At 40.7% G+C, this 17,776-nt stretch overlaps 1 protein-coding gene across 2 annotated transcripts in view; it reads left to right on the forward strand.

Moving 5' to 3' along the window:
* RAB8B (RAB8B, member RAS oncogene family) overlaps positions 1-17,485 on the forward strand; it is a 156,956-nt gene extending 139,471 nt beyond the window's left edge. The window contains exons 7-8 of one of the 2 annotated variants that reach the window (XM_069222008.1): positions 5,209-5,259; positions 13,929-17,485. In XM_069222008.1, coding sequence (XP_069078109.1) covers positions 5,209-5,259; positions 13,929-14,021 — 144 coding nt within the window. In that variant the 3' untranslated portion in view covers positions 14,022-17,485. Of the gene's footprint in view, positions 1-5,183; positions 5,260-13,928 lie in introns of both variants that reach the window. The other variant, XM_069222007.1, reaches the window with a different exon arrangement.
* Positions 17,486-17,776: the final 291 nt, after the last annotated feature.

The raw sequence follows: 17,776 nt of genomic DNA on the forward strand, positions 1-17,776 counted from the left end.
CGGTAGATATCAAGAAAGCCTTTGATAGCTTGAGATGGGACTACCTGGAACAGGTCATGTTGCAAATGGGGCTAGGAGACGGCTTCGTCCGTTGGACTAAATTATTGTACACTAACCCCATGGCGCGAGTACGAACGGGTCGAACAGTATCAGATTCCTTCCCCATAGGTAGAGGTACCAGACAGGGTTGCCCACTATCACCCCTTCTAGTAGCGGTAGAACCACTGGCCCAAATGGCCAGAACCAGAGGATACTATGAGGGTATCCTAGTAAATCGCTGGACACATCATATTGCTCTCTACGTGGATGACATGCTGCTCTTCCTTAAGAATCTGGAGGCGGATCTTCCGGGAGCAATGAGCATGTTAGAGGCATACAGAGCAGCATCCGGCCTCCGCATCAACTGGAGGAAGTCCTCCATTTTCCCAGCAATTAAGGGCACTGTAGAACCCACAGACACCAAAGGTCTACCCTGGACCCCGAACACGTTTAAATATCTGGGGGTAAATATATACCATAACACAATTGACTTATTAGACGGGAACATACATAGTGCCCTCGGGAAGATCAGAGCGAACATGCAGTTTTGGAGGACACTCCCTCTGACAGTCTCCGGTAGAGTCGCTCTACTCAAAATGATAGTGTTACCCAGATTGCTCTACTACTTCTCCATCATTCCACTATTAATACCGAAATCGGTGTTTAAAAATATAGAATCTATGGTCACAAGTTTCATATGGGGCTCGAGCAGATAAAGAATCGCACTACGTACCCTCCAGAGGCCCACGGCTGAAGGAGGCCTGGCGGTCCCAAACCTGGAAACTTACTATTGGGCAGGGCAACTACAATGGCTAGCAAAAACAATTGTTAAACCTTCAATACCTGGAGACTTACAGATCCCATTGAACTGCCCACCAGCGCAAATCCTGGGGATATTACTGAATCCGAAAAAACAGAAAAGACCCCTTCCTATGGAATGGGAGCCATCCAGATATTGCTGGGAGCAACATTTAAAACGCACCCGCAACATGACACCATATACACCTGAAGCCTGTATCTCGAGCCTGACATACATTACTGGAGATCATACGATAACAAGCATCGCTAAACTAATGACACATAGTATTACAAAACTGGGCGACATGTATGAAAATGGGAAACTTCGAACATATGCGGAACTTCAAGAACAATTTGCACTCCCACCTGGAATGTTCCTAATACATAATACCATCACCAGAGCCATTAATAAGAGATGGCGAACAGGTATACTCGAGCCACCTACACATGAGAGCTGTAACCTACTCTTCTCAATAGGGGAACAGAAAGGAGTGATTTCAGGAATATATAAATCCCTATTTAACAATGCATGCTTACCCCTAGACAAACTTAAAACCAAATGGTAGATGGAGTTAGGAACTACCATAGAGGATGAGTAATGGACCAGGATAACCTCCCACATATACACTGTGTCGCGAAACGTAAGATTTAAGCTGATAAATTTATATAAATTTCATAGGGCATACTTAACCCCTCATATGATATCGAAAATGTATGGTACAACCAATGCCAACTGCCCTAGATGTACTGAACCAACAGCAGACCTACTACACATGCTGTGGGGTTGTCCCTCAATCAGAAATTATTGGATGGAGATTTTTAAGAAAATTACCTCTTGTACTGGGAGACATTTATCCCCTTCCCCAATCGTGGCAATGCTGGGGGACTTCACCCGACCACCAGCTCATAAAATAACCAGCAAATTCATGGACCTCGCTTTAATTTTAGCCAGAAGAGAGAGAACCTCACATTGGAAGGACTTAGTGGGCACTCAAGTGACTAGATGGCAAAATGCAATGGAGAAATGGGCGGAAGCCGAGGGAACAGCGTTGTTAAAAGAAGCCGTACATGGGCAAAGACCCAGAGACGATATTACACAATGGAATACGATCCTAGAAAACTTAAGAAATATAGACGCATCCATAACGGAAGAAGAAAATAACACCTCAGAATCTGAAACTGAACAGTCTTCTATACCCATAACTTAAACTTCACATGCACTGGAATCAACTGTTTACGCATGTGAATTGCTAATCAAAAATCCGTCATGAACAATCTTGTGTCAAAAAGGGGGGCGGAGGGGTCAAGTTAAGTTGGGGATTTCAGTACAGTATATTATTACTAAGTGTATATCATTGCACAATTATAAAAAGCAATAAAACTATTTAAAAAAAAAAAAACACCCCTGGACGCAACCATACAAGACATTGTAGGTTATTGACTCCATCTACAAAAAGCAAATTTAGCTTTTTTATCCATTAAAATACATCTCACAGCAATTTCTGCTTATTTGCAAAATATACAAAACAACTCTCTATTTAGAGTGCCTGTCATCAAAGCTTTCATGGAGGGTCTAAAACGTATCATACCTCCAAGAACGCCACCAGCACCTTTGTGGAATCTTAATATTGTACTCACACGACTCATGGGTCCACCCTTTGAACCCATGCACTCCTGTCAAATTCAATTCCTAACATGGAAAGTAGCATTCCTAGTGGCAATCACTTCATTACGTAGAGTTAGTAAAATACAAGCATTCACTATTGAACAACCCTTTATACAAGTGCACAAACATAAGGTAGTACTTCGCACAAACCCTAAATTCCTACCTAAAGTCATCTCACCATTTCATTTAAATCAAACAGTGGAACTTCCAGTCTTCTTCCCACAGCCAGACTCAGTGGCATAGAGAGCACTACATACATTAGATAGTAAAAGAGCTTTAATGTATTACATTGACAGAACAAAATCATTCAGAAAGACTAAACAGCTGTATGTCACATTCCAAAAACCCCATACTGGTAATCCTATATCAAAACAAGGCATAGCCAGATGGATAGTGAAATGTATCTAAACTTGTTACCTAAAGGCTAAAAGACAGCTGTTAATAACACCAACAGCACTTTCCACTAGGAAAAAAGGAGCAACAATGGCATTTCTAGGAAATCTACCAATGACAGAAATATGTAAAGCAGCCACTTGGTCAACACCCTATACATTTACCAAGCATTACTGTGTAGATGTGTTAGCAACACAACAAGCCACAGTAGGACAGGCTGTACTAAGTACACTATTTCAAACTTCAACTCCTACAGGCTGACCACCGCTTAAGAGAGGAGAACTGCTTTGTAGTCTATGCATAGCATGTGTATCTGCAGCTTTACATGCCATTGAACGGAAAATGTAACTTACCCAGTGTACATCTGTTCATGGCATGTTCCGCTGCAGATTCACATGCGCCCTCCCTCCTCCCCGGAAGCCCGTAGCCGTTTAAGTTGCATTCAAATTTGTACATATTTATATACATCTCTATTCCATTGCATAGACATCTTTCTTTACACTTTATCACTCCCACCTTACCCTCTGTGGGAAAACAATCCAAGAAAGAGTTGATGCCCATGCGCAATGGAGCTGAAAAGGAGGAGTCACTCTGTCCTGTGACTCGAAAAGACTTCTCCGAAGAAAAACAAATTGTAACACTCTGAGCCCAACACTAGATGGCAGGATCAGTGCATAGCATGTGAATCTGCAGCGGAACATGCCACGAACAGATGTACACTGTGTGACATTTTATATATATATATATATATATATATATATATATATATTTTTTTTAGATTATTTTAACATCATTGCAGTTTCTTAATTTCTTACATATTTTCTTGCTACAACATGCAGAATATTCCTCCCTCACATTTTTTTCCTACCAACTGGGAAACCAAATCTTCTATGATGGTCTAAATGGAAAAAAGGTTTTATTTTATGAAAGTATGTGGTACATACTTATGTCATGAAAAACAAAAAGCCTCCACTCTTTGGGCAGCGGAACAAAAAACATTTGAGAATTTACCAGGTTCTGAAGATGATGACAGTGAAGGTGCAGCACAATCTTTTAACGCTTCTGATATTCATTTTTTGCCTAAATGTTCTCCTATTGTCCAACTTTATCTCTTTGGGAAAAGAAAGCAAGCTGGTGAAGAATTTGTTGAAGGTGCTAGCGAGCAGAGCAGGTGATTTATCCATGTCGGGCTTTCTGAGAAAATATGACAAAGTTTGAAATCAAAGGTGCACTTACAGAGAAACATGAATGGTTACCGTGGGAAGGTTTGGGGGGGAGGAGAGTTGCGTAATGTGCAGATTAGATGGGTCTGATGAAGATAGTACTTGTTCTGGATCAGGAGTACACACAAGTGGTCTATACTGTTGTTTGCTAATAATTGCCACTGCAATGATATTGTGCCTTTTCTTCACGGTGTTTCAAATCATTTGCTCAAGAATGTATCATTTTCCATGCACTGAGAAACAGTTAAATAAAAAGATTTTTTCGAAAAAAAAGAATTTGTTGATGATTTGTCACCACTCGCCAGACGTTGACCTGTACCTGTAACTTTGGAGAACAAAGAGAAGAGAGAATAAGAGATAAATTTATGTGCAGCAGTAATGAAATAAGGGAGGTACTGTGGTTAGAATATAATCAAACTAAATTAAATTCTGGTCATTGCCAAACGCATAAAACATTTGATTAATTGTGTGAGTTAAAACTAATAAAGGCATAACTTTTTGTCAATTCAGGCCTTTGCTACTAAACATAAGAAGTCAATTGTTATAGCTCCAAAAAGTAAGGGTTCCTGCTGCAGATGCAGTACCTCAAATCACTTTGCTAATTTCAAACATTTTACTCCATTAGAAGTCATATGCAAAGTTTGGGGCGAAAAGGAGTCACTTTGCTAAATGTTGTAGAACAGTTTAATATAGCCAGCATAGTAATCAGCAGCTGTAACATATTGACTTGCATTCAGTGCAAACCCATTTAGGCCCAATTACAAAGCCCTATTTGATTTTTGTGTGTGGTGTTTTTATGTTTCCATAAAGGGGAAATAGAGACCTCCTGGGAGATCATCATTAAAAATCAGCAAATCTAAAGTACTGAGCAACGCATGGGACCCTAACTGGAACTCTTACCTTGTTACAATCAACCGTACACTCTGATGAGTAGTATTTTTTGTTGGGTGTCTAAGAGCCTTATTTTTTAAGGGGGAAGGGGATGTTCTCATAGTGCTGAATTAACAACATTTTACCACTGGCTTGTAGAGGTTTAATACAATGTCTGCTTTCTTGCTTTACAGCAATGTCTGCTTTCTTGTTTTACAGGCATTTTTTACACTAGGACGAGACATAATGACGAAGCTCAATAGAAAAATGGTTAGTAGTTTCTTTATGTAAATATCTTAAGATGTGAATGTTCTATTTGTATAGAATGTGGGATAGTTGTTGGCTGATCTGGAGTATGTGGCAACGGTCCATAGGCACTGAGCTCTTACATATGTAGCCACCACAAGATTGACTTTCTCTTTGAGACCTTCTTGATTGACAAATACTGAGGATTAGATCCAGTTTCATTATTCACCAGTCAAATGCATTTTTTGTCATCGATATGAAGGAAGGTGTTACTGTATGGTAAGAATACACAAGACTAATTGCTTTCTGACTCCGGGAACAGAGGTAAAAATCAGTTTATTTGGGAAATTGTGCTGCAACAGGCTGTTCTGATAGATTGACACAAATAGCATACTTGTATTTGACACATGTATATCCTAGCAAATGTCTTTCCACTGGGGATGTTGCTTTATGGTGATTACCTTTTCACCCTGAAAGACATATCCCTATGGTGTTGTAAACTCCTAAGTCTGACCCCTATTTGAAAACATTACATTAACCTGTCTCCCTTTGGTCTACATTCAGCTTTTCTTTATCTTTTTCTTGTGAGTGTGTCATTGATTCTAAACAATGATTTGTTATAACATCAGGTGACACATCTGCCACAAACTACTAAATATCTTCATTTCAAGGTATAACTCAGGTGTGTAAGGTAAACGTGCTCCGAGTTGACATGCAAGATGAACATGTAGTCCGAGTTGCCTTATTTTTCTCTTATTAGTTTAGACCGGCTGCATCTCTCATGTTGGAAATCCACCGTTTCTTTTCCATTGCAGGCTAAAAGTCAGTGGTCAGTATCCTATCTAAACCCCTTTAGTTAATCACTGAGTTGGAGAGGCCTTCACAGAAGGTTATCACAAGATCTACTGCCAGAGTGCCATAGCATCCATTCTTATGCCAATAGCTGATTCACTGAGAAGAGCTGAGCACAGCTGGTGTGTTTTCCTTCTGAAAGAACACTCTTTCCCGGCTGAAGTCTGATAAACACAGCTGATCCGCTGTGAACGTGTATGCAGTGCACAGCGCCTCTAGAAACTCTAGAGGCAAGTTGCTATTCCAGGCTCTCATAGCATAGCTTATAAACGTAGCTTTAGGGTGGTAGGCTGCTAGGAACATTCTAAACATGTGCTAGTACTGTTCATTTTATTCTTGTTGCTTGCAGTGTGGTTATTATTCATGTCCTAAGCAACAAAATTATATATTTTGGTTGTCTCAGTGCTTAATTACATTGAATTAAACAATTATAGATATGTAGTGCTTCAGTTTGAATTACCAATGCCTCCTTGAATCCTTTGAGAATGTTGCATCCAGAAAGCACGCATGCTCAATGGGTTGTGTAAGGCTGCAATAACATGGACTTCCCTGCTCTGTAATCGTGCACTAAACTAAGTCCTCACACCCGTGGGTTGGGAATCCAAGCCCTGTCGGCTTAGGCCCTAGACCCCAAAATACACAAAATGTGGCTCCATTATCATGAACACTCCTGCTTGCCTGTGTAACTGCTCTAGCACCCTTAGGTGTTCCTTGCCAGGGCATTACGAGTTTTGAGGTTTAGCTCATTGCTCCAATTGCAGCGATCATCTGCTGGGGCCTCTTCAAGGGTGATCCCCCATCTTTCTTTTGAGATGATCTCTAAGAAAACTCACAAGACGTGCTCTTTGTGGGATAGACATCCATATGCCAAAGGATTGGAATCCCTTATTCAGGTCCTTGTCCAATCTAGGCCATGCATCTATCAAGTAGCTTACTAGGGCTCAGTTTAGTTACCATTAAATTACTTGGCCCACCCCATCCTTCCCTGGCCTCCTTTAACACTCGCTGCCAGACCCAAATATAAGGCAGAACCCACCAAGATGAGCAAGGGTTGATATAAAAGTGGACAAAATTATGATAACGTTGTGTCGTCTTGACTGCAGTAGTCCAACACCTTGCTTGCTCAGGACAAAGTTTTTTCCTGTTCGTTAAAGCACTAAGCTGAGGCTTCTACTGAATTGACAGAAGCCCTGACTCTGAGAAATGAATCCCTTTTGTATATAAAAGGGCATACTACTATGCTTGTGTTTGCTTTTCATAGTAGCTCGAGTCCAAATCACTCTTTTTCAAAATGGCTTGAACAGTTATGCTTTTCCAGGCAGGTTTTCACAGCGGCATATGCCCTGAAAAAAAGTTAGTCTAACAACCTTAAGTGTATAGCATTGCATATTAAAATATAATTGGCATCTTTTCTTATGATCTGGTGCCTTTAATGACAAAAGATAAACTCCCTTTTTGCCTGACCTGCAGGACTGACTACGCTTAATCTTAAGTAAAGGAAGCCGAGTGGTATGTTGGTGAAGGTGCTGACCTAGATCCTAAGCTAAGTTTTGACACTTGACTAAAGTAGTATGTGATTCAAGACAAATCTTGTTTTTCTGATAGAGACTTCTAACTGTGGATTCCTTACCTTTTGAATATTACCCAGGTGTCAGACTGGATCTGGAAACTTTTCAGCAGTACCTCTGCTTGCCGGTAGGTGGCAGTGTGCTGTTCTGCAATTATGCTGGTCCGCTTCGGAAATGACATGCGGAGCCAGTGTAAGCCCCACTCCTGAGTGCTTACATTGGTTCCTTTCTTTCTGCGTCATTAGACACTGATTCGGAGCTACCTCTCTTCTGTTTCAGACCCCCACTTCTATATAAAAAAATTGTTTTACAGTGGGCAAGGAATATGTCTGCGGTGTCCGGTTATCAGTTTCAACTGATTTCAAACAGTGGAAACCCTTCAAATTGAGATCTTTCTTACTCAGTTAATTCTGTAAGCCACAAATTTTCCCAGTAGACGGCAGCATTTCATATCTATCTTTCAGGCACTTTCTTTGTGAGATTTTAACCACAGTGTAATTACGTTTTTTTTTCCATGGCCTCAGGCTTTTTGTCTTGTGGGGGTGTAAAAGGCAAGAGAGTGGACAGGGCTACTGATGGGCAGATTGTCAGTTTGGCTACTGTAATGTATAATGGTCACCTCTGAAAGTGTGCCCCAGAAGCTGCTTTTAGCAGGATATGTTTTCTGCTAAAATTTCTCTACCATCAATTAATCCTTATGTTCCATTATAATTTGTGTTCTAACTCCTCCAACAAGATGTCGACGCGTTTCAGCATAAATCTTTAAGGGCCTCTTCAGGACAGATAGGGAGAGAGAACTCAACAAGAGGTAGAAGCTGAGCCTCTGGATGCAGAGGTTTCCTGCATCTTGTTAAATCACTGGCTATTTTGGTTCTTGGCCCAGCTTTACCTCTTGTTGAGTTCTTTCCCTATATGTTGTGAGGAGGCCCTTAAAGATTTGGGTCAAATGCGTCAACATCCTGTTTGAGGAGTTGGAACATAAGGATTGGTGGATGGTAGTTGTGCATTAGACGTCCTGGGAGTGATATTCCCTTATACTTGTCATCATCCTCTATAACTACCTCAACATATTTGGACTGGTATCTATATTGTGAAATATAGCCTACAAGGAAAAAAAGATGGGAAAGGAATCAGTGTTGATCTAAAAGTGGTTGCTTCATTGGGAAAGTTTTTTGTTGTTGATGTTTCATATTTGGTACAATCACAGGGTTTGCGGGTGTACCTTTAACCTCACCTTCTGGGACTAAGAAAATAAACTTAGTTGCACCAATTCATATATTTTGGTTTTCCAGTCCTTAATTGCGTTTTCAATGTGACACAAGCAATTGGTTGAGATTTGTCAATGCTACATCCTGTTTTTCTGGTTAAACAGGACCCCAGTGCCAGAGCTGTTTCCCTAAAACAAGGTAAAAATACTAATGGATATTGGCACACTCTTTAGTACCTCTAAGACCCTAGTAAATGGCATCCCTGACAACTAGGGGCTTGGTACTAGAGAAGGAGGTCCCTAAAGGCTGCAGCATGTATTGTCACCCTACGGATCCCCGCTTAAAATTCAGACTGCATGTCATGGTACAAACCATGAGTAAAAACATGGCATGGGACACGGTGTGTACCATGCCCCAAATCACTACATATGTAAGTCAACCCTACAGCAGGTCTTGGAGCCCTAAGGCAGGGTGCATTATATTTGATGCCAGGACGTATCTTTATGAGCAGATATGCCCAGTGATGTCTAGTTTGACTACTAGAATTTGCATGTGAACAGGGAAGCTATATTAAGGTATGTACTAGACACTTGTCATTATAAGTTACCTAGCTACATAATGGCTTTACTGAAGCCTATGGTGTTGGGTATCAAACACCTCATCTTAATAAATCTAGAATGATGCCAGTCTTGTAATTTATTATGATATGCACTCAGAGGGCACCATAGAGGTGCCCCCTAAAACCTACAGACTTAGTGTGCTGGTATCAAACAGCCTGCCACCACAGACATTTTTTTGACTCGCCATTAAGGTGAGAGCCCATGCTGTCAGAGGCCAGAAAAAAGCACCTTCCTCCGGAGCAGGCATTATCTCCAGCAGGATGGCTAGTGAATCTGCATACCAAGGCCAGGGACTTCAAAGTTTCCGCCACCCTTGATATGCAGCCCCAGACCTGGAAGTTGCCACCATCGCCCCCCCTCCCCCCCCTGCCTTGAGGCCCATTTGGCACCAGGACAGGTGGGAAATTAGATATGCAAGTAGTCATGTTGCACTAGCAGGGTAGTCACCCCCCCTAGGTTGAGCAGCTAGATGTGCTCCACTGAAGAAGGATTCCACCATCTTGTTTTTGGTAGAATTAGCAATTCTGGGATAGGGTCATGCCTGCTAGCCACAGAAAGTGGTCATAGAGGGGTTGTAGTCACCCCAGGGATAAGTAGCCCATTGGCTACCACCCTACGCTCTCCTAAACACCCTAAATTGAGTATTTAGGTGGCCCCCTGACACCAGAAGAATCAATTAATCTAACTAAAGAAAGAGAACAAATAAAGAGCAGACAAAGCGAGAACTGTGGACTGAGGCTCAAAACCTTGCCTACCTGCTCCTGTCCTGCCAATTCTGACAGCCCAACTCGTCCTGCAGCTGTCCATCCTCCAGAACTTCACCAAGCTGTCAGCACCTTCCTTGAAGTGGAGGAGCCACTTGCCTGGAGGCACCAAATTCAACTTCTGGCTCACCGTTCTGCTGATCACTGGGTCCACCAGTGCAGCAGCCACCCAGGAGGAGATCACCATGCTCCAGGAGGTCAGATCCGACTCCCCACAAGGTGAGAATACGCCAGGACCCACCAGAGCAGTCCTGCACGATACCAGAGGTACCGGACCCCTTGCAGCAACCAACACTTGTTTTAGTCCAATCTGGACTCCTACTCCGCAAATAACGACCAGCACCCAACTCATATACTACATCCAGACACCCCAGGGAAAGTAAAACTGAACTGGTGTTTCTTGTGTCCTTGTCACCCACCCCCTCCCCCATCTCCATCCCCCAGCACTCTACAACTTAAAGGGCATCACCGAGATCTGCATGCAAGGAACGCTCGCAGTAAGAGATCTTACTGCATAAAAGTGCATTAGTGTATCTACTTATGCCACTGTATACTAAAACTCTGCAACAGTACTTACCTTCTTCCAAAGTTTTTCTGTTGTTGAATTATTCCATAAAAGCATTTTTCTAAAAATTGGTCTTTCTTCTGTGTCTCATTTATTGACTGTGTTTTCAACAAACGCTTTGCACTACCCTCTGATAAGCCTAAACTGGTTGCCCACATTACCACAAAAGAGAGCATTTGGGATTATTATTTTAACCCCTTTAAAGCAATAAAGGTCTCATGGACTATCTGCATAGTGTCCCCTTACATTTGGTACACTACATAGATTGCCAGCTTTCTACATTTGTTGCCATAACATATCGCAACGTGTGAGTGAGCTTCAGGCTCTGTCAACCCACCGTACACCACCACCTTCACGGACAAGCTGAGTTTGCAGACATGTGCATCTTTCTTGCCTAAGTTTGTGACGCCATTCCACGTCAGTCAGAACATCACCATACCAGCGTAATCTGTGCCCTGCCTACCAATGAATAACAAGAGGCCATATTAAAGAAAGGGCACCCTGTCCCTGTTTGCACCACAGTGCAATTTTAAATAGGTGCATCAAGCGCAAACTGTCAGTACACCATATCGCAATGAATACACTACCCTCAGGGCAGCCACATACTTTCTGCCTTGGGGGTAGCACATTCAGTGAAAGATCAAGACTTTGTTTACAAGCCACAGAGCAGGCGGCACAAGGCCTGCACTTTGAGGGGAGAAAGATCCCCATGCAAGTGGGTGCAGTGAGTGACTACTCTCACCTGCAGGGGGATTTCTGACTGCTTTCCACTTCCCGAGGGCTGTCTTCAGGATGTGCACTGACAGCGTGCCACCTTTTTGTGAAGCACTGAGTGCACCTTCTAGGGGCCTGCATGGGTGCAGAGGCAAAGATATTCCCTCATTTAATGAGACCTCGCCCGCGTCCAAATGAACGAAACATCCTTGTGATAGAGGTGCTGCTACATGTATGCCAGCACTGTCATTATTACATAAGCAAATGCATGTGTCTGTAGCCCCTTTTTTAATACTGTAGTTTCCCAGGGGTGCAAAAAGCAGTCGCACATGGCTGATGCTCTTGTGGGACCCTAACTGTAATATCGTCCCAGAAGAACAATCTGGTATTAGTGGGGGTTCTCTGGAGTATGAATAAAAAAAGCAAGGATGTGCAGAATAGAACCATCTCCTGCTGGATCGTGATCTGTATTAAGAAATGCTATACACGGACTAAAAAGCAGCCTCCAGAAGGACTGCATGCTCATTCTACCAGGGTCAAAGCTGCTACCACTTCATTAGCGCGTGGAGTCCCTGACCTAGACATACCCCAGGCAGTTACGTTGATGTCTCTCCATAAGCTTACGAAGCAGTATTATATGGATAGTCTGCTTCTTTGGGAGAGGCTTTTGGCGACTGGGTCTTGCATAAATTTCTGGTTTGAGTCCAGCCACAGACCTACCTTTAAATAGTGAATGCCTTGGTACCTATTCAAAAGGTGACGAATCTGTGGCTAGAAGTCTATGAGAAGAACACATTATTTACCTTTGATGATGCTCTTGCTGGTAGGACTCTAGCTGCATATTACCCTTCACCCCGATTCTGTGGTTGCTCTCCATCCATTAAGGTCCCAAGTCTAGGAATGTGCACACTGGTCACATCAATTTGCCTGTGTGGCTCTGTCACAGCTCACAATTCACTGCACCTCAAGGACACCTTTTATATTGTTTTTTTCTGTCCACTGGATCAAGAGTATGTTCTTTATTTAAGAAAATAAGAACCAACTGGCAATCAAAAGGTTGACATGAAAACCATTTGGGCCCATTCTCAAGTTTTATTGTCTTGTTATGGACAACACTGAATTAAATTTGAGTCCCAGATGTGATCATGCTGTCACAAAGAGCCTGACAAGTGTAAGATGAGGGTTTTAAAGTTTGTTCAGTCTCACTCATTGGGTCGACAAACAAACGGTGTCTAAGATGATCGGAGACATAAGAGAACCTCACAAATAAAATTGAATCTTCTGGGGAGTTGACCTGGTCTTTTGTTATATTGATTTCAGGATCCACGAAAAATGATTCAAGTCATTGTTTATATAGCTTTATTTCAAGTGACAGTGTAAGACTTAAAAGGCAATTTGTAGCCAGCCCTGTCTTTACATCTATATCATTAATAATTAGTGTGTTTCATGTTTCTGGGGCATTTGCCATTGGAATATTATCTTCAAAAGTAGCACTAATCTGGCAATTAGCCAGCATTTTTAAGCTTTCTTAAAGTCCAACCACATGACAAAACTCTCCTTACAAAATCTCTGGAACCCATTACAAAAAAACTGCAGGACTATAAATTTAGGGTATGTTTTTAACAAATCTTCTACATCAGCATCACTAATGAGGATAATTTTCAAAAATGTGTAAATAGTATTCTGGACTAGGCACAAATGTTGTGATTAGGCACGGACTTCAAGCTGTAGAACACCTGATGAAGGTAGGCAAGGTTTACTTTTCTCAATAACTACTTGTTAAAGATTCAAGATGAGATTTATATTGCATTACTTCAAGGCGTTCACACTCTGCAAGCCACCTCCATAAGCAGCTGTAGTCCTCTCAACTGGTCTTTCAGTATTTTTGCCAACAGTAGCAGCTAATATGTCCCCCAATGAAAAAAAGTGTATTGAACATGAAGGATGACCGCAGTGATCGTGCAGCAATTCAACACCCTTAAACATTTTGGCTGTTTCAAACTTGTATTGTGGTTAGGGCGTGAAGAAAATGTAACTATAATCTCAGTGCATGAGGGGTCTCTTGAAATGTCAGGCTAACAGTAAGAGACCAGGATGAGGGGTGCGATATCACCAGTCCCGCACGCAGCACTTTATTGATGATTTCAGCCCGGAATAGACCCATAAATTGTGGGTATACAAATGGCCTTTGTGAACAACCCCTCTTTTTACAACAGCCATTACAAATTAAGGCTTCCAGTAATGTCAATTTCCCATGCATGTTTCAGTGGATGATCTGATGTTGCTTATTTGTGCTCCATAGCAGTTGGAGCTAATGAGTGCTTGCTTCATTTAGTTAGTGTACACTCTGTTGAAAAGGACCTCCAAATGTTAATAATCCACTTGTGCTGTAATTATTTCAGAACGACAGTGTTTCGCCTGGTGGAGGAGGGCCAGTGAAAATCACAGAAAACCGTTCAAAGAAGAGCAGCTTCTTTCGTTGCGTGCTGCTTTGATGAAGCACATCATAGACTGCAGCTCATTTAGAAGACCCTTTCTCTGCTTCTTCGAAGCACAGGGTTTGCAGTGCCTCAGAACTCAGGCTGTCGTGCTGCTGTGGAGAGCGCTATTGAACTTGAGCCAAGTCCAACAAACCGTCCAATGCCGATGTGGAGTTTTACCGCCCAAGGCCAGTTGGTCTTTCTGGCTCCTTCTCACAGAAGTGAAAACAATGAAGTGGAGACATGCTGAAGTCTTAATGTTTTTCTCAATTTTCTGATTTGCTGCCTGTTTCCAACGCTGCTATGATTTAACTTTGCACATCCGTTTTTAGCCTTTTAATGCCTGTTGCATCACAATCTTATTGTTTACACAGTTCTTTCGTCCTTAACTATTACTTTAAATCGTGTTTACAAGTCTGTGTATTTTTTTGTTTTTGGGCCAATGTTGAGGTTAACAAGCAAACTGTATTTTCTTGAGATCTAAGTCTGCTTTCATACAGGGATGGTGAAATAGTTGTTGAAGGTGATATTATACAGAAGACTTTCACAATCAGTGCTTCTTGATCAGTGTTAAAAGGGATTTTTTTTAAACTTGTTTCAGAATGCCACACCTTTGCTTTTAAAGACCGGTTGGCACAGTAATAGATCATACCAAATTCAGATGAACCAGTAGGTCAACACGTTTTTTCTCTTATTTTTTCTTTTAAATCTTTGTCCAGTGTTTGGGAATTTGCTTTGTAAATTCGTCCAAAGAAACTATTGTTTCTGTACCATTTGTCTCCCTGTGTTTCATCTGTCTTTATTAACATTACTAATGATGCTTTATTAATTTTTAATTAAATCATTGCTTCTTAAATACATAAAGTTGGAAGGTTCTATGTAGGTAATGGATATTGCCGGTATTCTGCTTACACAAGTAGTTTACCCACTACGAACCCACTGGATTCCTTCTGGCTCTAATAGATTGCTGCCACCATTATTTTCAGCTTCACTGTATATAAACAGTGATACTTGGAAGACAGCCCATGTCCAGAAGCTATCTATACATGGTATCATTCCCCATGCTTCTCAACACCATCAAACTTGATCTTATAATATTCAAAAATAGGCTCATAGGAGCTGAATTCAAATCGGAGTATGTCCGTTACATGTAGTATCACTTTAGGTACAGTTGGCAGTTGTTTATGGACTATAAACTGATTTTCAGTGTGAGGTAGATGTACTTTTTCCCTACCTTTCGGTACTGGGCTATTGACTAAATAAATACTGCCACATTGTGTTTGCTAGCATTTTAAGTCAAGTGTCTAATTTCTGTTACTTTGGTGGGAATGTCTGATGCCTGGGTAGCCTGCCTTTGTTTGTTAACCCTATTGTAACCGACTCCAGCAGTGCCACATATTTCAACGTTTATGCCACATAGTTGTTTGGGAAACTGTAGCATACTTGAAAGAAGTAAAGAAGGTTTTCGTAATAACACTTAAACACTTATATATTTGCATAAAAATAGGTACATATTGACTTTGAACAGTACAAAAAGACCAGATCCGTAACGTTTGGCATAAGACGATAATTTTATTATTTTCTGTTCTAGCCTAACAGTTTTAGGTAGAGGTTAAGATCATGTTCATCTGTTTATTTCTAGTGCAGATGACTGAGAATTTCGGCAGCATATACTTCAGAGCTATCTGTCCCATTATCCTGGATTCTTTAATCAAATATACCAAGTAAAATTCACTGTCTGTAATTTGTTAGACAATTATTTGACAAGCCCATTTCATATTCTGCAGGTACATGAAGAAGATAGCAGAATTTATTGATTCATACAGTGTGCTGCAGGATATATTGTCTCTGTGCAAGTGCAAAATGTAGGCTGCAACGTAGTAATCAAATACATCCTCCTTGGTTTTTAGGTTGGACAAGGAACTGTATGATAATGGTTGTCTGCACTTTTCTGTCTCAAGTTGGGAAATCTTCCATTAACAAAATAACTAATCCGTATCTAGAAGTTACAAAACTACTGCTATCTAATCTTCCAAAAAAATTTACACTTTTAGGTGTGATGTATAGCTGCAATAGTACACTGAGTCTGTCACTGGACGTAATAGTGTGTTGCTTATTGTATGTTCCACACCCTCGTGTTCTACCTCATTACTGGTGCCCCACCGTCAGTGTTGGCAGTGTCCTGTGATTGGAGCTTATAAAATGTAAGCATGCCCTTCATTTTGGTCTGAAGAAGCCCTTGAAAGGTTGTCTATCGTTGGTGAGTTAACAATTGATGAAACGTGACCATTGCGGGGCCTGGGCTCTAACAAGAGAAAATACATTTTAGTCTTGACTTTCACTTCGCTAATTGTTGACGTTCTTAGTGACACTGTGTTCTTGCTATACAGAATGCTTATGCTTTTTCTTTATGCTCCGGGTTGCAATAACACGTACTTGAGTTGATTTTCTGATTGTTTCTCGTTAAGAAATCTTTTAGCCATATATTTGCCAAACAGATATAAGTAACTATGCTAGAAATCTGCATAATTTAACCTTAATCCACTGTCAAATTTAAGATATTTCCTTCCATGTTAATCTCTCCCCAGGTAATCTTGTATTTTAAACTAAATACTCTGTATTTGGTTCATCTTTCCTGAAAAAGTGTAATAATTAATGGCATTAGTGAAAATGTGTTAGATGATATTATGGCAAGAAAACATGAGCAAGTGTGTGTGTGTGCATGTAAAATCCAAAGTCATGCATATATGCATCAATCACATGTTGTGTTTCTTTTGATTGTTAGTTCTTTTAAAACCATACTGATGATTCTGTTTAATACTTCATAAAGGAAACAAGAAGCAGTAACCGTCAACAGTCCTTTAGATGTACCTCTTTTATCTAATCTCTCTGTGGCCTCATTTTTGGGACAAGCTGAGCCATTACATGCTTTTAAGATGAACTGTCTATAAGGTGTTTACAAACCACTAAACATAATATTTAGTCATTTTCATCTTAAAGTCAGTGTCTTAATTTTTTTTTATCTCAGGGGTTATTTTAAAAACCAAAATGTGATCATTTGGGCTTAGTGTTTTTATACGCTTCTTAGCTTGGGATCTTTTTTTTCCTTTTATTAGTATGCTTTATTAACAATTAGTCTCCTTGAACCGCCGACGGAATGTGTCTTAAGATGGTTCAACAAAATGCTTTTTGAAGCAGCAGCAAACTGATGGTAGCCTGCTCTGTTGTACAAAAGAATTCATTGGTATTTTCATACTCTAAACTATGTTAAACTGTATATATTTGTTGGGTAACTCCATAGGACATATGCGTTGTGCACAGCGAAAACCTTGGCAAATGCCCAATATTAGTTATTGGTTACATATTATATTAAATGTATTATTTTTAAAATGTTACATGATTTTGTAACCAGCTTTTCCTGAAAAGCAAGCATTTAGCATTTCTTTCTATAATTGTATTAAAAGTGTGACATTGTGTTTCAGGATCATTGGGTTATTCACTTCTCAGTTTTGGACTACATTATTTTCAATTTTCTTGTGTGATTCATAGGCAGTGGAGGCTGTCTGCATCTCAAGAGTTTTGTTAGTCTGTTAAACATTCTTTCATTTGTAACATTTTATTCTGATTAGCAGACGTGTAAACTCTTGTAAATTCAGCCAATTCTGCTCAATTCAGTAGTTTTCTTTGACTGTGCAAACAGTAGTTCTCGTAGAGGTAGGGAGTTCAAATGTAGGTATTCCATTGGGAGACTAATTTCATTTTTTTTTTTT

This window comes from Pleurodeles waltl, chromosome 3_1, assembly GCF_031143425.1.
Source record: "Pleurodeles waltl isolate 20211129_DDA chromosome 3_1, aPleWal1.hap1.20221129, whole genome shotgun sequence".
In the NCBI taxonomy this organism is placed as follows: domain Eukaryota; kingdom Metazoa; phylum Chordata; class Amphibia; order Caudata; family Salamandridae; genus Pleurodeles; species Pleurodeles waltl.